Source organism: Typopeltis vanoorti, chromosome 3 (assembly GCF_054136105.1).
Source record: "Typopeltis vanoorti isolate ZY-2024b chromosome 3, IOZ_Tvanoo_1.0, whole genome shotgun sequence".
Taxonomy (NCBI): domain Eukaryota; kingdom Metazoa; phylum Arthropoda; class Arachnida; order Uropygi; family Thelyphonidae; genus Typopeltis; species Typopeltis vanoorti.
The window spans coordinates 63,059,170-63,084,276 of NC_143551.1; the positions used below are offsets into that span (position 1 = coordinate 63,059,170).

Below are 25,107 nucleotides of genomic sequence, written 5' to 3' on the forward strand. Positions count from 1 at the left end.
CCTCCCTATCATATAGTATTGATTAGGTTTCTATGATGTTGAGAACTACTTGGATGTACTAAGATATGCAGACAAGTCAAAAATAAAAGTCCAGTATTATACCTTTTTATAAAGTTTTGATACCTATTATGTGCAAATCTTGGCACTGGGTTTCTTGGGAATGTTGAAGTTGTAGAGAGGATTCAGAAGCAGGTTTCCAAAATGGTGACTGATTTGTGGAATGATCCCTATATAGATAGACTGAAAGTTTGTGGCCTACAAAATTTAGCTAATAGGTAGAAAAGAAAAGACATGATAGAAAAATATAAGTTACTAAAGGGATTTTATAGAGTAGATGGTATAGAAATTTTTCACTATGTGACAAGAGAGAGAGTCCTTAATGCTGGAAGTTGTGTAAGAGTATTGTTGGCAAGCATGTGAGGACTAGATTTTTTGCTTGCAGAATGCTAATTTAGTGAAATAGGTTGCTAGAGGTGGTCTTGGGTGTTTTGTCAGAAAACATTTTTTGAAAGTTATAACAGACATTGTGTTAATTATGATTATTGTGGGCCTCCCATGATGAATCGTTGGACTCCATGAAGAGATGCCAGTGTAATAGTAATAATAACATCAACATATAGGTATGGAGCAAATACTCTGTGCTTTCTCTCTCTCTCTCTCTCTCTCTCCTCTCTGGAAAGAGGATGTCAGGAAAAAAAATTGAGCTCGTCTCATATAAAGTAAGAGTTTCTTCTTCCAAAAAAAAAACTTAATTTCATTCCTTTCACCTGCATAAACATGGTAACTATAAAACATAAACAGTGATTTAACCTGCATAAAATTAGCTCTGTTCTCACATTCTTAAATGCAGTGATATCATTTTATTTTTAAAGGATTCTGCCATTGATGCCATCTATTCGCTCCCCTTATTTTTCTTATATATCTCTTGTCTATTCTGTGAACAAATGTTTTCTTTGTAATCTTTGTAACCTATCAGATCCATAAGTTAAAATTGGTTTGAACACCATCTTACATATGCTTATTTATTATTTTGAGTGATTTCTCTCCTATTCCATATTTAATTTGCCATTTTTAGAATATCAGAAAAAATGCCTAAATAGTTGAAATATTTTATTGTTTATGGGTTCTTCATGGAGAATAGTCAGTGTTTTCCTCCTATTTTTTGCTATTATTTGCAAATTAATTATATGCTAATTTATCTCTTATTGTTGATTTTCATACCATATTTGTTGCAAAAGTTAACTGTCATGAAGACGTGTGGTGAATTTATTCACTAAAAGTCTGAGTTTAATCTCCAATTTTGATATCAGTTTTAATGTCATTTCTTCACAATGTGATATAATATGATCATATTGATTATGAATAACTGTGGAGATAATGTACACTTGATTTGATGTCAAACTATCTCCTTGTGCATTATTCAATTCTAACTGCTGACATTCAGGATAATTATAGGCTATATATATTGCTCTGTATAATGTCCCATTAACTTGATGTAATTCTAGTGTTTTGAATAGTTTTTCTCTTTGCACTTTATCATATGACTTTTCAAGAGCTATTGTTAAATTGTGAATGAAACTATGTTGTGTAATTTATTTTTTTCATTCACATTTAACATTGCTTATTATATATTAATCATGATTTGTATAAAAATTATGTATTGTTCCTTAATTAAGGATTACTATTTAAATATTTATTCTAAACTTAACCTACTAAATTTGTTAAGCAATAATATGTGCAGAATTTATAATAACTAAAATATATACAGGGTGTTCGGGATAAATTTGACATATTTATAATTAATTATATTTTTCCGTAAGTTACATGTATTAACACACACTTCTCTTCATTTAAAAGTTTGGACCCTTCTTCATTCATATACAAGATGTCAGAAAGGATGGATAGCTGGAACCCACCTGAATCATGGAAGAGAATAACTTGTATCATGATGATTCGTGCCCGCCATCAAAATAAGGATATTACGACTGCTGCCTAATGCTCCCTGAATACAGTAAAAACAATCAGGCATGAACTAGAGACTTGCAATGGTGACTACGAGGATATAGCAAGAAGAAAGATCCCTAGCAGACGATCTGATTGCGTTCGTACAGCAGAATTCCTCGCAAATCTGCAGGAACAGGTGTTGAAGAACCCTGGCATTGGAATTCGGGCTTTGTTCGTGGAGTTGCTAACTGTAGTCAAGCCCTGGATAACAAGGGTAGCCAATGGTAGGCCGTATGTATGGCAGCAGGATTCGGCCCCTTGCCACACCTCTGGGAAAAGTCAAAAATGGTTGTCTGAAAATTTCTACGACTTCACCAGTCCAAATGTTTGGCCTCCAAACTCCCCAGACCTTAACCCCATGGATTATTTTGTATGGGGCGCAGTTGAAAAAGACACCAATCGCACTTCCAGTAATACAAAAGCCCAGTTAATGGATAAAATTAAAACAGTTTTTGCGGCCCTTCCCAGGGAGACTGTAGCATCAGCTTGTTCGAGGTTCCGAAGCAGAATTGAAGCTGTGATCGATGCTAATGGTGGTTATTTTGAGTAAATCTTGTTGATAGTATTGTAATTAACTCTGCCTGTAATGTTTTTTTGTCAATTCATTAAATTTAATAGATACAAAGAAGATTTTCTTTTTCCTTACGAAACTGTCAAATTTATCCCGAACACCCTGTATATGATGTAACGAAAAGTATTATTATAATTAATTCTATACGTAATGAAAAGGCTGATTAAGTAGCTCAAATATTCTGTTTATTCTTATTTGTGAAAATTTAACTTTATGTAGTCGCTCATGTAGTAGTAGAGCATTGTATTACATTAGCGAAATGTTTGCGTTTATTTGTTGTCATGGAGACGCATGAAATAAACAAGCACGAGTCGAATAGAGCGTGACCTTCAGACTGAAAGGAGAGGAAAGATATTATATATATAAAAAAAAAAGGATTTTGAATTAGAGGAGAGAGGAAGTTTTTGCAGAGCGGGAAGGAAGGTAGGATACAAGCAAAAGAAGTGGAAGAAAATTATAAGTTCTCTAGGGCAGAAATTCATGAGAATAGTGTTTAGAAGTGAGCCAAAACATAGTGAATCATATACTTAGCTGCAAGTGAAGTCAGCTGTGTTATAAAGGAAAATTAATGCCGTATCCGGATAAATAAAGAACTGGACATTCAATGAAAAATTCTGATTAGTTCCAGTTAGTCTAGGATTGCGTCTTAATTCTATGTTGCCCTGAGAAGAATTATATTGAAATTAACTAGTTTCAGAGAAGTAAACAAGGAAAGATATCAGTGCCTTATTGATGTGTTTTTTTTTTTGAGTAGTGAAGCGCAATTAACAGTAGTTCAGTTAAAATAGTTGAAGAATTTTTATTAATGTGTTCCGCTAACGTAAATAAGTTAATTCATAAGTCTGCTCACAATTAATAGATGTATTGAAGATTGTATCTGGTAAGAGTAGTCATCTTGTTTGTTTATTCTAACATTAACATATCTTCGATGTTCAAAGTCCGAAATAAGATTGTTTGGAATATTGTCTACCTTGATTAGTGCTTCCTGTGAATTTAAACATTAAGTACAGCTGATAGATATGTGGAGACTGATTAAATAAGAAGTTTTGTTTTATTAACTTGAGTTAAGAAAGCTTGTGATTTTGAAGCTGTGAATTGTATGTGAAAGTTTAGAACATTGAATTGGCATGAGTGGCTTAGCAAGATGTATTAAGTTGATTGTATTGTTTCATTTTAAAGCAGAATTCTTGTATTTGTTATATATATCATATATTAAATGTTTTATTTTGTTAATCTAAATATTGTGTTTGCCTGAATTCCCTTTTATTGCACCGTTCATAAATATTCGAATCTTGCAGGAACCTCAAGTGGAATAGTAAATAATTCGGCCTAAATAAATGAGGAGACTGTTAACTTAATTAAGAATTGATCCTACTATTTTGTATAGACTAATCTAAAAATAGGGTGGCGCAGTATAATTATAAATTTCCCTACTTTTGGATCGGTGATCAATTTGCAATTAGTTGTTTTATTAATAAGAGTGACTTGAAACAAGATGGCAGATTAGAACACAACATGAAAATAGAACGTCACGACACTATAAAACATACCCCCTTGTCATATTCCTGTGATTTCTGTGTCTTAATATAAAAATATATTGCTGACAAATCCCTGTTTGACCTGAATTCTGCTTGTTCTTACATGTTTTTTTTTCTTAAGCTCTTCTCATGTATGCTTGCACAAATCTTACATGGAAAACTCAGTAAATGTAAGAATTACAGTGTAATTACCACATTCCATTTTCTTTTTTTTTTCTTTTTTTTTCTTAATGGACACTAGATATCATCGAATAATCTGGAATTTGACCTTCTGAAAATGCCTTCTGAATTATATGTTTATCTGCTGTAAATCTTTCATACTTCCATTTTAAGCAGTTCTGATGAATTATCTACCTCAAGTAGGTATGTCAAATAGTACCTTCCATTTTAAGCAGTTCTGATCAGTTATCTACCATGGCTGGATTCAAACCTGCAGCCTTTTGGCTGCAGGTTTGAATCCCACTGTGGGCATGGATGTTTGTGATTGTCTGTGAAAATACTAGTGGTGGTAGATGGCATTGATGTAGATGATGGAGACGTAGAGTTGTTGTAGAGATCATTTTTTACTCCTTTTATACCACTAAGTTTTTTCTCAATAGCCTCTAGACATTTTGCCAAGATCCTTATCTTCTATACTCTTGCCATAATATTCCTATGACTTTTATTTAGCTACTTTTACACATACCTTATATTTTTCTCTGTATTCTCTCAAAGCACATGCTGACTTATTTTTCAAGAACTTTTTTAATAATTCCTGCTTTCTGAGTTCATTATGGTGGAATAAAAGTTTACAGCTGCTACACCAAATATACACCTGTTTTGCTTAACATAATTCAGAAGGATCACAAGGACAAATCTTAGATGATTGAAATATAGCTCTCATCACACCATTTATTAAAAAAAAAAAAAAAAAGAGAGAGAGAGAGAGAAATAAAGAACTGAATGCAAGAAGTAGAGAGGAGTGTACTTGCTGAGTGCTGCAGGAAAGATTTATACAGGAATACCTGAAAATGTTAAGAACAATTGTTGAAGGGAAAACTGATAGACAATCATGTCATATTTCTTGTAGTATTCATCATCATCATCATGTTGCTTGTAGTATTCATCATCATCATCAATTTCCAGATATGTACCATCAAGGGTTGTTCAGGCTACTATGACAGTACACATAATTAAGTTTACATTATTATTAATCTCCTATCCACAATTTTCATAAAATATTAGTTTATTACTTGTCAGCACTCCAATATTGTCATATCTAACATTTCGTGCATATAAGGCATGATATTGATTCTAACTGAATCAATCCACCTAGACCTTGGTCTTCCTCTGGGTCTATTTCTTGCCATCTTGGCATCAAACTACTTTTTTTCTTACCTTTTCTCTCCCATTCTGTTTATGTGGCCATACCACCTTACATTAGCTCTGCTACCACATTCTTGAATGCAAACTTTGTAATATCTTCATTTTTAATATGATTCTGGCATTGATGTTATCTGTCACTCCCCTAATTTTCCTCCATCATCATCATCAAATTCCTGCCATGTACCCTCAAGGGGTGTACAGGATATGATAGTAATACATGAAAAATTTACATCATTACTAACTTCCTATCTACAATTTTCCTCCAAATCAGTCTGTTACTTGTTGAGACTCCAACATTATCAGATCTTACATTTCTATTGTCTAAGGCACTTTTTACCATATCGATCCACCTATATCTTGGTCTTCCTCTGGGTCGTTTTCCTGCCAACCTGGCAGAGAACACCTGTTTTGCTAATCTTTCCTTGCCCATTCTGTTTAAATGCCATACCACCTGAGATTAGCTCTGCTAATGCATTCATGGATGCTGACAATGTCAAGTTATTTCTAATATCCTCATTTTTAATATGATATTGCCATTGCCATCTATTCATGTCTCTAATCTTTCTCAGGACTCTCATATCTGCAGTCTCTAGTCAAGTCTTTTACTTCTGACCCAGCTCTCAGATCCATAAGTTAGAACTGGTTTGAACACTGTCTTGTATACAGCTAATTTAGTGTTCCGACTAATTTCTCTCTTATTCCATATGAATTTATTCAATTAACTTCCTACCATACCAGCTTTGTTGATTCTGTTATCTATTTCCATATTTAATTTACCATCTTCACTAAAAATCATGCCTAAGTAGCTGAAATGTTTTACTTGTTCTATAGGTTCTCCATTCACAATACAGTTGACGTTTTCAATTATTCTGCCTATTTTCATTGTCTTTGTCTTCTTATTGCCGACCTTCATTCCATATCTATTACAACTGTTATTCAATTTAGTCAGGGAATCTTGCAGAAACTTGTAGTGGATTTATTTAGAAGTATAACATCATCCCCATAAAGCAAAGAGCTGACATCAACATCTCCAATTTTCATATGTTTAATACCACTTTCCTTCATAATGTGATCCATATAGATAATGAATAACAGAGGGGATAATGTACATCCTTGTCTGACACCAGATTTAACATTAAACCATCTTCCTGTACTTCCTTCAATTCTAACTGCTGACATACAACTCAAATAAAGTATTGCTTGATATAATGCCCCATTGACACCATATAACTGTAGCATATTGAATAGCTTCTCTCTTAGCACCATGTCATATGCCTTTGCCAAATCTACAAAACTTAAATACAGATCTTTGTTATATTTCCATGATTTCTCAACTATTTGTCATAAAGTGAAGATCTGATCCTGACAGCCTCTATTTGGCCTGAACCCAGCTTGTTCTTCACCAAGCTTTTCTTCCACAATTCTTCTCAACCGTTTCTCGAGTATACTTATATAAATCTTACCAGGAACACTCAGTAGGGATATACCTCTGTAATTCTCAAATTCAGTTTTATTTACTTTTTTATATATGGGTGCTATGAGAGCCCTACTCCAGTCATCAGGAATTCATCCCTCTGTCCAGGCCTGAACTATGCAGTGCAGCCACTGTAGGACTTTTATACCTCCATACTTCAGCATTTCTGGTCGAATATCATCTACTCCTGCTGCCTTTCCACATTTCAAGCCTTTGATGGCTTTTTCTACTTCAAGTATGGATATGTATTCCTGACTGTATGTCTGTTGAGTGTTTTTTACCACTTTGCTATCACTGCTTGTTTAATTTAGCAATTTTTTGAAGTAATTACTCCATACTTTAAGGATATCTTTTTCTCCAGTTTTCATGTCACCTTCATCATCTCTAATTCCTTTTACAACACTCTTTTCTCCATTTCCGAGTTTCTTCAACAACCTCCAGAATATTTTGCCACCTTGTTGATATTTATTTTCTGTATTCTTGCCAAAGTCCTTTCATGACTTTTGTTTAGCTAGTTTTACACAGTGTTTAGCATTCATGCATTTGTCTCTGTATTCTCGAAGAGCACAAGCTGACTTATTTGCCACGAACTTTTGATATGCTTTCTTCTTTTCCTTCACTGCCTCCTTAACTTCCTGTGTCCACCATGGAGTTCTAATTTTTCTATCCTTGCAGACAACTTCACCACATGCCTCTCTAGCTGAATCAATCAGGGCTTTCTTCAAGGCTTGCCACTGAATCTCCAAGATTTGATTCCTGTTCTCAAAATTCTTTCATTTTTTCTTCAATAATCTTTGTGTATTTTAGTCTACAGTTCACATCTGAGAGCTGCTCAACTTTTATTCGCTTTAAAACTTTCTTATGTGTTCTTCTTTTCAAAATGAAATTCAATTTTATCATTCTCTAATTTTTCTCAGAACCCTCATACCTGTGGTCACTAATCTGATTGAATGCTTTATTTCTAACCATACTCTCAGATTCATAACTTAAAACTGGTTTGAACACTGATGGAAGATTTTTCACTTGGCTATGCTACCAATTATATATTTGTTTTAATCCTTTATCTAAGTGTAAGCAAACAAACTTTGTGCCTGAAGTATCTTCAGGACTGAGGCAACTCGTGGTAAAGGTGGACTAAGCTCTCATCACTTGTCTTCGTGTCTCCCATAATGTAAAGCACATCTCCTTGGGGAACTTGTATAATTATTTCTATTATTATTACGGGCGACTCCAGGGAGTCCTTAGACTGATCGAGGGAGGCCCTAAACATCAAGTCCACACAACTATTTGGCATTCTCATAGTATCTATCATACCTTGCCTTGAACTCATTCACTGTAATAGCACCCACAACAGACTCTAGTAGCTTATTTCAATCATTTACCACTCTAAAAGTAAAGAACCTAGCTCTAACACCCTTGCTAACCACACTCTTGCCCAGCTTCCATAGATGTCCCCTAGTTCTCCCACCACCAGTCCTGATCTCAAAAATATCCTTTGAATTAATCCTGTAGAAAACCTTCAGCAATTTGAATGTCTCAATCATATCTCCCCTCTTCCGCCTATCAAATTCTGCAACCCACAGATCTTCAACCTGTTCTCATAAGGTTCATTCCATAGACCTGCTGTCATCTTGGTCACTTGCCTCTGGATCCTCTCCACTTCCTCCCCATCAAGAAGAAACCTAGGTGACCAAATCTGGGCACAGTAGTCGAGATGAGGTCTTATCAAGGCTCGGTACAGAGTAACAATAACTTGCTTGTCTCTGCTCGTCAAAGTATTTTTCAACAACCAAGTGATTTGATGAGCTGATTTAGCCACTTTTGCAATGTGCCCCCTGAACTTCATCTTCCTATCCACCAACACTCCCAAGTCTCTGGCCTCATCAATCTCCTGGAGTACAGTTCTACCATTGTGGTATACTGCTGCTAATCTTTTCACCCCAAAATGCATAACCTTACTTTTTGTCACATTAAATTCACATCCATTCTCCTTAGCCCAGAACTCCAATCTATCCAAATCATCCTGCAAGATTTTGACATCTTCAGAACCCTGCGACACACCACTAGTCACAGGCCGTCCTTTGGACTCTACTTCTGAATAAACTACTCTCTGATATCTCTCCATCAACCACCCACCTATCCATCTCACCAACCCTATATCCATTCCCATATGTTGCAATTTACGGATTAGAATTCCATGTGGTATCCTGTCAAAGGCCTTAGCCAGGTCTAGCAGTATCACTGTAAACCCATTACCCTTATCCAGTTCAGCCATCACTGTGTTATAAAACTTGAGCAAGTTACTGAGGCATGATCTACCCTTCACGAAGCCATGCTGTCCTCCGTACAGTATCTCATTTTCATCAATCCATTCCTGTATTTTTCCCTTGACTACTTTCTCCAAGACCTTGACAACGACTCCTGATATGCTGATCGGTTAGTAATTTGCAACAGTAGTCTTGGATCCTTCTTTATGCAGTGGAACTATTTTCCCCTCTTTCCACATCTTCAGGACTAAGCCAGACCCGAGACTCAGATTAAACAACATGGTCAAGGGTACTGATAATTCTTTAGCTGCTTCACGTAAGACCCATGCCGGTATACCATCCAATCCCACAGATGTATTCAGATTAAGGTTCTGTAATAGACTATTCACCTCCACTTCATTCATCACAATTTCCATATAAACTAATGGTTCCTTCATTCTTTCAATGTCACCACCTGGATGATATACTCCTGCTAAGTGCTCACTCAGTAATTCCACTATATTGACTGATTCAGTGACCTCCTTATCATCGGTATTCCTTAAAATCATTCTGCCGTGTACAGTTTTTTTTTTTTTGCTTGCAGCATATTGAAAGAACTGTTTGGGATTCTCTTTAGCTTGCATAGCTAGTTTCCTTTCATAATCCGCTTTTGCTTTTCTTACCACACTTGTTACCCTTCTGGCCTGCGCTTTATACCATTTGTGTGACTGCAGGTCACCTTTCTCTTTAAATTGCCTTCACAGTTGTTTCTTTTTTTGCAGCTCAAGCTTAATGGTGTTATTCATCCATTTAACCCCTACTTGTTTGACTATTTGGACCCTAGGTATACAATCAGCCATAACCTCCTGTAAATGCTCCTTGACCACTTCCCATGCTCTATCGATATCCAGCCCTTGCAGTTTTACATGCCATGGCACTGAACCAAGCAATCTCCTAAGCTTGTCATACTTGCCAGCATGGTAATTCCACACATACCCTGTCTTAATTCTAGTAGCAAGGCTTATACGTTGGTCATACATAACTGGTAATTAGTTTACGGAATTAACAACGCATATAAAGTATATTAATTAAAGGTAACTTTAATAAATAACTTCTATATTTCGGCAACGTCACGTTGCCATCTTCAGGAACATAAAGATATGGTATGTGCACGCAGGCACTAACAAAAGCAAATGAGGAAGAAAGCAAGAAACTAATATTGTTCCTAAAGTCCTAATGGTGCCCTCTGGCAGGCTAATTTGGTTGTCTTAGCAGTTGGGCTGAAGTTCTCAAAATGTAAGTCTTCCAAATTTGGGGTAGTTTTGTTATTTATTAAAGTTACCTTTAATTAATATACTTTATATGTGTTGTTAATTCCGTGAACTAATTACCAGTTATGATACCCTGTCTTAATCAAGAATTCCACACCTTAAGCAACCTCCCAGGACCTTATGATCACTCTCACCAATAGGTGGCAACATGGTCATATTCATTACAGTCAAATTCTCAGATGCTATTACCAGGTCAAGCACTCTCAAACTCCTAGTATTTTCAATTGCATGCTGTCTCAGATAGTTATCCCTTAATAATTGAATAAAATCCATTTCCTTCCTCACATGTGTCCTCTCCTCCTTCCAATCAATGTTACCATAGTTGAAATCCCCCATAATAATTACCCTCCTTCCACTCATTTCATCAATTTGTTTATGCATACTATTTCCACCATCACCTGGTCTATAGCAGCACCCAACTGTATATTTTGTTCTGCCACTCTCAATCTCACACTAAATAGCCTCAAATGAACTCTGTTCACTACCCTGCAATACAACTTTAATTCTCCTTGGCTGCAGTTCATCAGCTATCATCAATAACACTCCTCCCCCCATTTTATTCTCTCTGTCCCTCCTAAACACACTATAACCTACACATTCTATCCCACTAACTATGTTATCTTCCGTCAGCCATGTTTCACTAATGCCAATAATCTGTGGCCAGGAAGAGCCAACCAAGGCCAAAAATTCTTCCTTCTTGTTCCTAATACTCCTGGCATTAGTATACATGAAATGCAGAGGTCCCTTTTGTCCCACCCCCTATCTTGATGCATTATTCTAGCTATTCCATTCCAATTACCTGTCCATAGTACTGGCTCAGGTACATTATATACATTCTTACACTCAACTCTCTCACTGATGTCTGCATATCCACCCCCCCCCCACCTCTTTGGTAGTTCTAGTTTCCCTAGTTCTGCACATCCATTTTCACTTCATTCAGCAACACTTTTTCCAGTCTCCGCACACCAAATCCATTCAAATGCAGGCCATCCATCTTGTATAAATCCTTTTGCCCATTAAACTCATTCCACACGTCCACGAATTCCACACCACACCATCTGCATAACCTGCTCATAAAGTCCTTTGTGATTATGGTGCTCCTTCTAAACTCCTCCCTGTTGTACTGTAGCAACAGACTCACCATCCTAACTCTGTCACTCTTTTCTTTCGCTACCTTTAATAATTCTTTCAAGTCCTCTCTCATAAAAAATTTATCTCCTTTCAATTCATTCATACCCGCCACAACTATCAATTCTTTCACCCTCTGTTTTTGCGCTCTAATACTCTCACTTACATCCTTAAATTTCGCACGATAAGTATGATTTAGTTAAACTCCCATCTATCACACCTCTTAATAACGAGTCACTGTACAACACCGCATAATGCTATGCATTAAGGGAAGGGCCACTATCCAGACCAGTTTCAACCTTAATTGAGGTCTCATCAGTGGGAGCCAAACCCAGAGGTGGTGATACGAAGGTGGAAGTAATGCAGAAGTCATGTCACCATATACCAGTTGCCAAAAGGTGTCAACACCTTATGATTAAAATTCTCTGGATTAGAGATAGTTGATGGAAGTTTTTTCACTTGGCTATGCTAGCAATTATATATTTGGTTTAATTCTTTATCCTAGTGTAAGCAAACAAAGTTTGCACCTGAAGAAGTATCTTCAGGACTGAGGCAACTTGTGGTAAAGGTGGACTGAACTCTCATCACTTGTCTTAGTATAGCCCATAATGCAAAGCACATCTCCTTCCGGACATGTATAATGCTATGCATTAAGAGAAGGACCACTAACTAGACCTGTTTCGACCTTTATTGAGGTCTCATCAGTGGGACCCAGATGCATAGCATTATACATGTCTGCAAGGAGATGTGCTTTGCATTATGGAAGATACTAAGACAAGTGATGAGAACTTAGTCCACCTTTACCACAAGTTGCCTCAGTCCTGAAGATACTTCAGGCACAAAGTTTGTTTGCTTACACTTGGATAAAGGATTAAACCAAATATATAATTGGTTTGAACACTGTTTTATATACTGTACTTGGTGTTTTGGCTGGCTATCCACCATACCAGATAGCTTATTCTGTTGTGTATTTCCAGATTTAACTCCAAATTCACAAAAAACTGTGCCTAAATAGTTGAAATATTTTACTTGTTCTATAGACTCTCCATTCAGAATGCAGTTGATATATTCAATGTTTCTGCCTATTTTCATAGATTTGGTCTTTTTATGTCTGATTTTCATGTCAAATTTGTTACAGTTGTCATTTGATTTAGTTAGAGAAACCTGGAGACTTGTACTAGATGTGTTTAGGAGTCTGACATCATCTGCATAAAGCAAAGAGCTAAGTTTGACATCTCCAATTCTAATATCAGGAATGATACCACTTTCCTTCATAATGCGATCCATATAGATGATGAATAACAGTGGAGATAATATGCATACTTGTCTTACTCTGATTTTATATCAAACCATCTTTTTGTATTTCCTTGAATTCTAACTGCTGACTTACAACTTAAATATAGACTCTGTACTGCTCTGTATAATATTCCATTTACCCCATATAATTGTAGTGTTTTGAAAAGCTTTTCTCTGAGCACCTAGTCATATGCTTTTTTTCAGATCTACAAAATTTAAGTACAGATCCTTGTCATATTCCCATTATTTCTCAACTATCCTGCGAACCTCTATTTGGCCTGAACCCAGCTTGTTCTTTTCCCAGTTTCTCTTCCACAATCTTTCTTATCATCTTTTCAAGTATGCTTGCATAAATCTTACCTGGAACACTTAGTAGAGAAATTCCTCTATAATTCTTACACTCAGCTTTATTCCCTGTTTTATAGATGGGAACTATTAGAGTTCTACTCCAATCATCTGAAATTCGATCATCTGACCAGGCCCTCTGAATTATGCAGTGTAGCCACTACAAAACGTTCATACCTTCATACTTAAGCATTTCTGGTTGAACATCATCTACCCCAGCTGCCTTTCCACATTTCAAGTTTTTGATTGCTTTTTTCTACCTCAAGTGATATGTACTCCTCTTTGCATTCCTCTTGAAAATGTTCTAATATGGTTCTGTCAATGCTTGTTTTGTTTAACAGTCTTTCAAAGTAATTACTCCAGATATCTAGTATATCCTTATCTTCAGTTTTCATGTCACCTTTATCATCTTTGATTCTTTTTACAGTACTCCTTCCTCCATTTCCAAACTATTTCAATAGCCTCCAGAACATTTTACCACCTTTCTGATATTTATTTCTATATTCTTACCAGTCTTTGCATGACTTTTATTTAGTTACTTGTACATATATAGCTTTCTTACATTTTTCTCTGTATTCTTTTAGGACATTTGTTGACTTATTTGTTAGGAAGTTTTGGTATGCTTTCTTCTTTCCCAGAACTGCTTCTTTAACTTCTTGTGTTCACTATGGGATTCTTATTTTTCTCTCCTTAGACAACTTCACCACATACCCCCATAGCTGACTCAATCTATGTCTTGTTCAAAGTTTTCCACTGAGAACTCCAAGGTTCGGTTCTTGTTTCAGCTGCTTCAAATTTTCTTCAGTAGTGTTTGCATTGGAGAGACAAGAAATGAAATTGATTTCATCCTAACAGATTGCAAAAGAATAATAAAAAATGTCGAAGTCATTGGGAAAACTTACTGCAACATTCATTCAGACCACCGTCCAATAAGAGCCACTCTCAAAATACATAGAAAAAATGAAGAATGCATGCAAGCACAGTCCAACCATAAAAAACACTCAAAACAGATAAACCCAGAAGAATTTAGAAAAAAGGTGGAAGAAACCAACTGGAAATTAAAAAATTGCATCGACGAAGATTTAACAAACTTTAACAATAAATTAATGAACTGCAAAGAAAGAACCTCGTATGAACTTCCTCCTAAGATCAGGAAACGCCTATCAGCAAGAACAATAGAACTATTGAAGAAAAGAAGAATACTGAAAGATACAGGAAAAGATCGTCTAGAATATAAAATTATTTGTAAACAACTGAGGCAGAATATCAAAGACGACTATAACATATATAGAACAACAAAATTGGCAGAAGCAGCTAGGCCCTGCAGTAGCCTAAAAAAAGTAGAAAAAGAAATAAATCTAAAGCAACCACTACTGTCAGCCTTCATAGATAATCAAGGAAACAGACACACAAACAGAGGTGAAATGGAAAAAATAGTAAAATCGTTTTATAAGCACCTTTACTCATCTAAATAAGTAATCACAGCTCCAGTACCAGACGAAAATTTGGAAAATCTGGAAATATACCATCTGTCCTACCTGAAGAAATAAAAATGGCTATCCACCATATGAAAAATGACCGTTCACCAGGAATTGACGGTATAAAATCTGATGAATTAAAAATGGATGGACAAATACTCTTTAAAGCTCTAGCAGAAAGGTTTACCCGATATATACAATTAAGGAAAGTACCTACCGAATGGAAAACATCAAAGACCATACTTCTGCATAAAAAAAGGTAATAAAGAAGACATCAGTAACTACAGACCTATCTGTCTATTAGCACACACACACACATATAAAATATTCGCCAGAATCATCCTAAACTGAATACAAACCTCCATCAATGAAAATAGCTGCAAAGAACAGGCTGGTTTCAAAAAAGGCTTTTTCAACAATAGATCACATTCAAACTATTACTCAGCTAACAGAAAGATGCAGAGAATACCAGATCCCACTTTGTCTTCTTTTTATAGATTTTAAAAAGGCATTTGACACTGTTGAGCATAACGCAGTATTCCAAGCTTTAATAGCACAAGGCATAGAAAAAGCATACATCCAACTCATAAAAGATATCTACAAAGAGAGTACAACAAATATCACCCAAAAAAACATTCCTATATGCTTGTGGGATTCATTTCCTACTCTGCTGTTTAGATATCCAAAAGAGACCACTTTTCTATTTTCTTTATGTCAGCTGCCTGTTCTAATTGATGATTGCTATCTTCAATTTTTCTGACATTAAGTTTCTTCTTCTAGATGTTGAACTTGAGTCTGTTCTAGCAGCTGACTCTTCACTGCTTTCCCTGGTTCCCTGATGAAAACAGCTGGGGTCTTGTTTAACTAGGTGATGCCCCAGCCAATGCAAAAGCTTATCATGTTGCACCATCATATTATTTATGGTTTAAGCCAATAGAGAGTACAATTTAGTCAGCTAAGTCCCAAATTGCCAGCCCATTCTCATTCGTTCAGTATGCAGTGGATACCTACTAACAGGGCACACCATGTGAAGGTGAGAATTGGACATTAGGTCAGAAGCCACAGTCAGTTCTCTGCATTCTGTAAAGGCGATGTGGTGGTCTCCTCCCAGTTATTTGCCTTTGACCCTTAAGCAACCCTGCTTGTAGTATTCATATTTCTAAATTAATACTGACAAAAAAAAAAACGTAAAAAAGTAAAACAGTTTAATAAATTAATGACTAGTTTCATACATCACTGTTGTGTACTTCTGCAGATCAATACAAAAAACACAAATATAAAGAGGTATTAACAAGGAGATTTCTGAATTACAACCTGCCATTTTATAATTCATTCAACACATGGCACATGTAGGAATGAGATATCATAAGCATGGGTCACTGTTACAGGATATAGCATACTTTGTCTCATAGTGTAATTCATCAATATGTAAATCTGTTATGCATGCAGCCAAGAGTTGATTTAAGATCTGGCCTTGGTTTTTATTACAGTGTCAGATATCATATCATCATGCTAGCATTCTTAAATTTACCTACATAAGTGTTAAATTCTATTATATTAATATATTAAATTCTATATATGTATTTGGAAAGGGTCCAAAGGCGATTGACTAAGGTAGTTTCTGATCTCTGGAATATCAAGTATGAGGAAAGATTGAGAAGATGTAATTTCCAGAGTCTGATGGACAGGAGGAAGAGGGGAGATATGATAGAGACCTATAAGTTGGTAAGGGGTTATTATAGGATCAATGCTGGAGAAGTTCTACAGAAAATAGTGCGAGATCGGGGGAGAACCAGAGGTCATCCCTGGAAACTGTATAAAAAGGGTGTGAGTAGGGGAGTTGAGAGGCAGGTTTTTTCGTGCAGATTTGTAAATGATTGGAATGCTTTGCCTGAGAGTGTGGTGTCTGTAAGGTTGAATGTGTTCGAGGCACGGTATGATGAGCTGTGTATGTAATAAAAGGACCTCCCAGATGAGTCTTTGACTCCATGAGGTCTTGGAGTAATAATAATAATAATGACATTTTAGTGATTTGTCAATTAATGTTATGGTTTTCATTACTGGATGAAAGGCCAATTCAGATTTATATGCTCATTTTTTTTTCTCCATGTCTCTGATGTTCTTTATCCAGCAATGATAAAAGAAACAAGGCAATAATTTACATTAAAGACTTTCTTCAAAAAAAAAAAAAGAAGCAAAATAGCAAAATATTAGTAACATATGGAATAAACCATCACAGGCTCCAAGACAACAACCAGATGTCTAAAATGGCATTGTATCTTTACCTTATGGCAAAAATGTTACAGACAAAATACAAAAATCTTACAAGAACATAACTTGAAAGTGGCCTTTAGGCCTCTCCATGATGCTAAGATCACCTAAACAACCCCCATCAATCTGTATGAAGAGACCAGGAATTTATAAATTGTATTGTAATTGCAATGTTTGTTACATTGGACAGACAGGATGGTCTGAAGAATTCCATCAAAAAGAACATGTCAGAGATGTGGATAAAAAGAATGGGCATATAAATCTGGATTAGCCTTTCACACCACTATTGAACACCGTCAAGTTAATTAGCAAATCACTAAAATGTCATACATCGAATTTAACACTTGTACGTAAATTTCAGGAGGCTAGCAAGATGATGCAATGTCTGATCCAGTGTAATAAAAACCAAACCCTGATCTTAAATCAACTCTTGGCTGTATACATGTATTAATGAAATTATGATATGAGACAAAGTATGCTGCTATATCCTGTAACAGTGACCCATGCTTATGATATCTCATTCCTGCATTCACCATCTTGATTATATACAGAATAAGGTAATCTGCTTAATAGGTAACCCTTCTCTCACAAAATTCATCCAATCACTGTATAAATCTTTTGATTAGTGTTTCCTCCAATATTCCTTTTAAAACGACTATAGCAATATTTTCTTTTATTTATCAATTTACCAATTTGTGATACGATTCCTTTTTTGGAATATACTATTAATTTTCTTCCGACTGTCATATAAAAAAACTCAAATTCCTCAGAATCTAAGGAATTCGGAGGAATTCTGCCGGCCTGTGTTCTAATTTTTTCTCCGAACGCTATCTTGTTTACTCTCCCATTGCTTCGATACCGAACCCCTTCTGTCAGCTGTTAATCACACATCAAACTTCTCAGCAAGCATGAGCACTCCTTGAAAATAGCAAGCGAGAAACTAAATACAATGGCTGACACGTAGATTACGTTAGCATAACAAGGCTGTCTCAAAAAACACAACTTAATATTTTAAACTATAATAAAATTTCTGTAATACAAATATCAAATCCGGTAAGTACATAAATTTTTAACTGCTTTAATATCATTTTGGGCAAAACAATTTCAATAATGGGCACATCGCAAGTGCCAACAATGCGTGTTATGAAACTAAAACTAATAAACATTCTAACATAAACAATTCATAAAAATATTCAGAATTTTAAATTATGATTATTTTTACAATAGTACTTGTAGTTGAATCCTGCACTTCCATCTCAGTATGGTATCACTAATTGTTGGCCTGGGATGGCCCAATTTGTCAACTATTTGCTGAAAATAGGCCTGCAACATGGCATCCTATCACAACACCTCTTTCAAAGTCCATCAGTTCCCTTCTCACAGTCATTTCACTTGGACACAGTTGCACTGAACTGGGAACATCATATTCCTCCAATTTATAACGGCTGCAAACACATGACTCGTTACATTGCATGATGCACCTTGCCCATAGGGTTGTCCATTGACTTCTTTGCTAGCAGTGTATCTCTAACCTCTGACTACCTCCCAATTACAGTTGTTTCTGCTCTCTTACATCTCTTTCATAAAATGCTAGCTAAATGTCTACAGTCATACATCCAACATGATTTTAGGTAGAACGCCTTCATCCCTGAGGATGGCTGTGCTGAGAATTCCTTCATTCTCTTCTCTCTGAATCCCAATGCCAACTCTGGCCTCTAGGAAGAAGAAAATAGTTCAGAAAATAGTTGAGATTTAAGTGGAGCTTTATGGCATCCTTGAACCTCTAAAAGGCTTTTGACAGTTTCTCCCTTCAAGCTCTGTCTATTGCAGAATGTCCAGAAGCTTGCTTACTACATATCAGAAATGTATTCTGCAAATTTCCTTACTATCATCCTGGGCTCCAAATCAACATCCATCCCAGCATTTAGGAAGTTTAAGCATAGGAGAACCTCTCTCTGCTAAGTTCTTCAATTGTGTCACTGATAATTTTCTTCACTTTCTTCCAAGCCATATTGGCTACTCTCTCTTGGCACAACCAAGAGAGATGTTAATGCTATGGCATTTGACTTTATACTCATTGCTTTTTCTAGAGAAGCTTGCAAAACTCTTCAACCAAGCAGTCAACTTCGTTCAAGTTTGAGGCTTAAATATGAGTATAACAAAGTCAGGTATACTTTCTCTTGTCCCTTCAGGTAGAGACAAGAAATTGAAGGTTAAGAACTTTGAGTTTTCCCATTACGGCATGTCTTTGCATTTTATCTCGGTTCTGGAGGAATGCAGATATACCTTGGTATTCTCTTATTTCTGACAGGCCATTCCTCTTTCCCATCCACTCTAGGATCTTTTCTTTTTTTTTCTCTGTAAATCTCCACTTAAATCTGAACAAAGACTCTACATTCTGAACTGTTTTCTTCTTTCTAGACTCTGCTATAGGTTAGTTCTAGGTAAAGTCTCACTTTCAGTACCATTCCAGATAAATGTAGCAGTCTGTTCGTGGTTACGTCTTCCTCTCGATGTGCCACTAGCATTTTTCCATGCTACTGTAAACCATGGAAGTCTTTGAACTCCCTCGTTGTGATTGTTAGTGCTTGGATTACATCTCTCCAGATTTCAGAAATTTTCTGTCACCACTTCAGAGGTATGTCTTGTTGCTTCTAGGATTTCATATATTAAGGATGATTATTGATGTACCTCTGGATGAGTGTTTGATGAAATGACACAGATTAATGACTGCCTCAGGAGAATGGCTTTAATGTTACATGATTCATTCGATGGAACTGCATTACAAGAATCTAAGCACATTCCCTCGTAGCATGAATGCATCAAGGATGGAACTCAGTGCTCTACTGACTCAAACTCATACAATTCAAGGAGGAAGTGATGACAAAAACTGCATAGCAGGCCGTCAGAGTATAGAAACTTTAGTTTATATACTCTGTGATTTATCAATGTTGTTACCACACACATAGGATTCATGGCAGAAGACACAATGCAATAGTGAGGGTTATAGCGAATAGGTTGAAGAACAAAGTGTGGATAACAGCAGTAGAAATCCCACTATAGAACTAACATTGGATTAAAGAAGTCTGACCTTGTAGTAAAGAGAGGATATGAGTTAGTTGTTATTGTGAGTGCTCAGTGACCACTTACTACCCTCCATCATGAGAAAACTCCATCATGAAAACCAAGATTGGTACAGCTGCTTCAGGAAGGTGTAGGGGTGTTAGCAGAATTATATGGACTTACTAAGCTTTGGATTCTCTCATGCTAATTTCAAGATACTTTCTTTGCCTTCCTTGCAGGATACACTGACAGCTTGGAGGACTTACCAGAAAATGGCTTCTCAAATCTCTAGGTCTAGAGTTGGATTGCACTGGATATTGTTGGGCCTAGGCTTCTTTTGGTTCTACATGTGGAACCATAGTATGTAGCATTGTTTCAGTGTGAAGTTAGAAAAATAAAAATCTCCAATAAGTGAGGTGGTGGTCACACACTAAGTGATGAAATTCATCTTCCACCTAAAGACATTCATAAACAATGAGATTTGAAGTTGCAGCCTATTGGTTGGAGAGTGGATATGCTAATCATTCAGACAACCAGGCTGGCAATTAAAGTATGATTATTTTAAAAAATAATTATAAGAATGTTTTAAAGCTGATTCCAATTCTTGTTTCATGGAAGATGGATTGAGTTATCTTTCTGAAATAATTGATGTTTATGTGGTCAGTAAATAATTTGACTCTCCTTATGAGTTTATCTCCTCTTTTATCTGATTTGTATCTTTTTTTTTTGTGATGGACTATTTTTTCTTTGTTCCCATTTTCTCCCCCACCCTCTGTGTGTGTGCATGTATTTCACCCCTACCTCACTCCACACAGTGGAGTGAGGTAGGGGTGAAAAAAAACACAGTATACAAGGCAATGACTGCTATAAGAATCCAACACAGAAGCAGAGATAAATTAAAAAAACTTTTAATAGAATTGGCATTAACTTTAAAATACTCCACTCAAAATACACCATTCCACTCAACTCTTCAGAATTTGGATCTTAATTATAGATAAGTTTCTATGCAGCATCATTTTTTTTATCCTTTGAAAATGTTATTTTGACAGCAATGAAATATAAGTAGTATTAATTAATATATTTCTGGTGTGTACATTTTGTACCATTAAGCCAAAGAATAATGTGGATTGAAGAATACCCTGACAGTGAATTTAGTTGATGATGACTGTTGAACCCATTCAAGACTAATAATGAAGTAATTATTTATTGTTTTATTAGCTCATAATATTAGAATGATTTAATTATTATACCTGTTAATGCTTCAGAATGGTCTTACATGTTTGCATGCATGTGTATTCATGTGAAGTGGTTTATGGGGATCACAGTCATTACACAATAGTTCTCCTTTTCCCTTCTTTCTCCGTATCAAATTGATACATAACTGAGATAACTGATGCATGTAAATTCTGTTTAAAAGTTATTTTTGTTTATTAATTTTATTTTTATATAATGAACTGTAAAAGTAATCCATGAAGTTTCTTTAGGAAGAATAGTTCAGAAGAAGAATCTTATTATATATCTTCATTCTTATTTTCTTCAGATAAACAAGGAGACCACGGTAACAAAAAACATCTTTGAAAAACAGTTACTCTCAGCTTATCGTATGCATGCCATATTGAAATTGTGTCCTCCTAAAAGAAGAATGCAGAATCCACGTTTTCTATTAGGTAAAATTAAAATACTTGTTTTTTTATTTTACCTAAATACTGTAGTTTGATTTATCAGATTTAAGTGAAAAACAAATATAACATGACATATAGGAATGTAAGACATAGCAATTAATAAATAACACAAAACATTTACTGTACATATATATTTTTATTAGTATAAAATTTTTTTGTCTTAGTATCAAGGTCATTTTCATATAAATTAAAGATGCCAAGAAATTATATTCTTGGTTTAATCCTTTATCCAAGTGTAAGCAAAAAGACCCAGAAGTGATACCAAGGTTGAAGTAATGCAGAATTTTTAGTGACCTGTAGAAGTCTGGTTTGCTTTTTTTATATCTCCCGAGTTTATGAAAATTATGATATCACATAGTAAATGCAATTATCTCACATGCAATGTAAGACCACCACCACCACCCTTCCTGATGGATGACCGAAAATGCTTCATGTTTGATCTCTAGAGCAGTTTGTTTTAAAATTACATGACCCTAAACCCCACCCACAAAATCAGTTTACAAACTTGCATGGGTGAGATGCACACAAAAAAAAAACAAAGGAAACTTTTCAAGTTTTATCTATTTAAACTCTTTTTTAACTCATTTATAGGAATTATTTTGAATTGTGGTGATGCTGTCTTCTGGAAAGCTAAACAGTTTGTTAGTGAAATGAACATGCAGTTTACAATATCCAGAGCTGAAGCTCAATGGTAAGTAAATCTATTTTTAAAGCCTAAATTATAAGGATTTGTTATTATTATTATTATTAGTAGTAGTAGTAGTATCATTAATATATCAGGCCTTTGTGGAGTCAGAGACAGATCATGGGAGGCAAACGCTATCTGACACACACACACACAAAGCTCATTAAACTCAATCAGTGTGTCTGCATTCACAAGACTCCTAGGCATTGCAGCATTCCACTTGTCAACCATTCTCCATGCAAAGAACCTGCTCCTGACTCCTTTTGCTCACACCCTCATACAGTTTCTAAGGATGACTCTTGTTCCCCTCACCCCTCTCCCATTCTAGGAAAAATTTCTTCCATCTTAATCTGATAACATTCCCCGACCAATTTATATGTCTCAATCATATCTCCTGTCCTCCTCCTCCTCCTCCTATTCACAAGGCTTTGCAAATTACATTCCCACAATCTGTCTTTATACCCTGCATTCCAAAGACCAGTTACCACCTTTGTGAATCTTCTCTGGATCCTTTCTTATGTATCCTCATCAACATGAAAACCAGGTGACCAAATACATGTACAATAATCTGTATGAAGCTTGATCGAGGCCTTATAAAATGGAACCATAACCTCTTTATTTCTGCACACCAAGGTCTTCCACATCATTATCATTGTCTGATGTGACAATTTCACAACTTATGCAATGTAGCCCCCTGAACTTTAGGTCCTTGTCCACCTCTACTCTCAGATCTCTCATCTCCTCTACCTCCTCAAAAGTTTCCCCACCAAATGTATACTTTGCATCTTGTACAGTTGCTTGTCAAATTTTAGTACCTTATGCTTTGCAACGTCCACTTACCTGCCCATTCATACAATCTATTCAAGTCCTCCTGTAAGGCCACAACATATCTGCTTCACTCCCCACTTTTGCATCATCTGCAAACAATTGCAGATATGCAACTAGTTGAACCCATTCCATTAACATTCATATGCAAGATGAACAATGCCCCACTACAGACTCTGTAGCACACCACTAGTGACTTCCCTCTCTCAAGATGCTGCACCACCATATACAACTTTCTGATACTTATCTGACAATTGATCACCAATCCAACTCACTAGTCTGTTATCCAATCCCATCCATTTATACAGCTTGTTATGTGGCAGTCTATCAAAAGCTTTTGCTAAATCTAAGTATACCATTATATATGCATCTCTCTCTCTTGACCAATACATCTGTAACCTTGTTATTAATTATTGTTTAAGAGATACCTGTGCCAGGAGAGGTTTCTTTTATTTAACATGAAAAGCACAAGGAAAAGGAATAAGTAGTACTATTTATTTAAGGCCATATATTTCACCCTGAATATTACAGGCCATAACTTATATGTAGAAAGTTTTTTTACCTTGGTTATACTATACATTAAAGATACCAAAGAAATTTTATAAACTTGGTTTTAATCCTTTTTTTCCAAGTAAGCAAGTAAGCTAAGTTTACGCCTGAAGTATTTTCAGATCTGACGCAATTCGTAGTAAAGGTGGCATAAGCTCTGATCACTTGTCTAAGTATCCCATAATACAAAGCACATATCCTTACGGGCATGCATAATGCTATGTATTATTGAAAGGATCACTACCCAGACCAGTTTTGACCTTTAATCAGGTCTCGTCATTGGGAGCCAGAGACAGAGATGGTGATACCTAGGTTGAAGTAATGCAGAACTTGTAGTTACCTATATGAGTTGCCACAAGGTGCTTTGACTTTATTAAATAAAAATCTCCGGAACAGAGGAAAATGTAGAAAGTTTTTTACCTTGGGTGTACTATACATTAAAGATACCAAGAAATTTATAAATGTGGTTTTAATCCTTTTTTTCCTCACAACTGAAAATACTTCAGGTGCAAACTTAGCTTAATTGATTGTTTGCTTACCTGGGAAAAAAGGATTAAAACCATCATCATCAAATTCCTGACATGTACCTTCAAGGGGTGTACAGGATATGATAGTACTTCATGAAAATGAAGTACTATTTTACCTCATTTACCTCATTACTAACTTCCTATCTACAATTTTAGTCCAAATCAGTCTGTTACTTGTCAAGACTCCAACATCATTATCAGATCTTATATTTCTATCATCTAAGGCACTTTATACCGTATCAATCCACCTATATCTTGGTCTTCCTCTGGGTCGTTTTCCTGCCAACCTGGCAGAGAACACTTGTTTTGCTATTTTTCCTCGCCCATTCTGTTCAAGTGACTATACCACCTGAGATTAGCTCTGTTAACGCATTCCTGGATGCTGAGAATGTCAAGTTCTTTCCTAATATCCTCGTTTTTAATATGATATTGCCATTGATGCCATCTGTTCACCCATATAATCTTTCTCAGGACTCTCATATCTGCGGTCTCTAGTCTTTGGTCAAGTGTTTTACTTCTGACCCAGCTCTCAGATCCATAAGTTAAAACTGGTTTGAACACTGTCTTGTATACAGCTAATTTAGTGTTCCGACTAATTTCTCTCTTATTCCATATAAATTTATTCAGTTGACTTCCTACAATACCAGCTTTGTTGATTCTGTTATCTATTTCCATATTTAATTTACCATCTTCACTAAAAATCGTGCCTAAGTAGCTGAAATGTTTTAC

At 35.8% G+C, this 25,107-nt stretch overlaps 1 protein-coding gene and 1 long non-coding RNA gene across 5 annotated transcripts in view; one reads left to right on the forward strand and one right to left on the reverse strand.

The window, feature by feature from the left end:
• The window catches only part of LOC150108202 (telomerase reverse transcriptase-like), a 432,232-nt gene that overhangs the window by 276,145 nt on the left and 130,980 nt on the right, over nt 1–25,107 (forward strand). For all 3 annotated transcript variants that reach the window (XM_090390650.1, XM_090390651.1, XM_090390652.1), the window contains 2 exons: nt 21,651–21,777; nt 22,384–22,483. In XM_090390650.1, coding sequence (XP_090246776.1) covers nt 21,651–21,777; nt 22,384–22,483 — 227 coding nt within the window. The remainder of the gene's footprint in view (nt 1–21,650; nt 21,778–22,383; nt 22,484–25,107) is intronic.
• Nucleotides 1–25,107, reverse strand: part of LOC150108203 (uncharacterized) — a 261,776-nt gene that overhangs the window by 104,388 nt on the left and 132,281 nt on the right. The window lies entirely within an intron of this gene.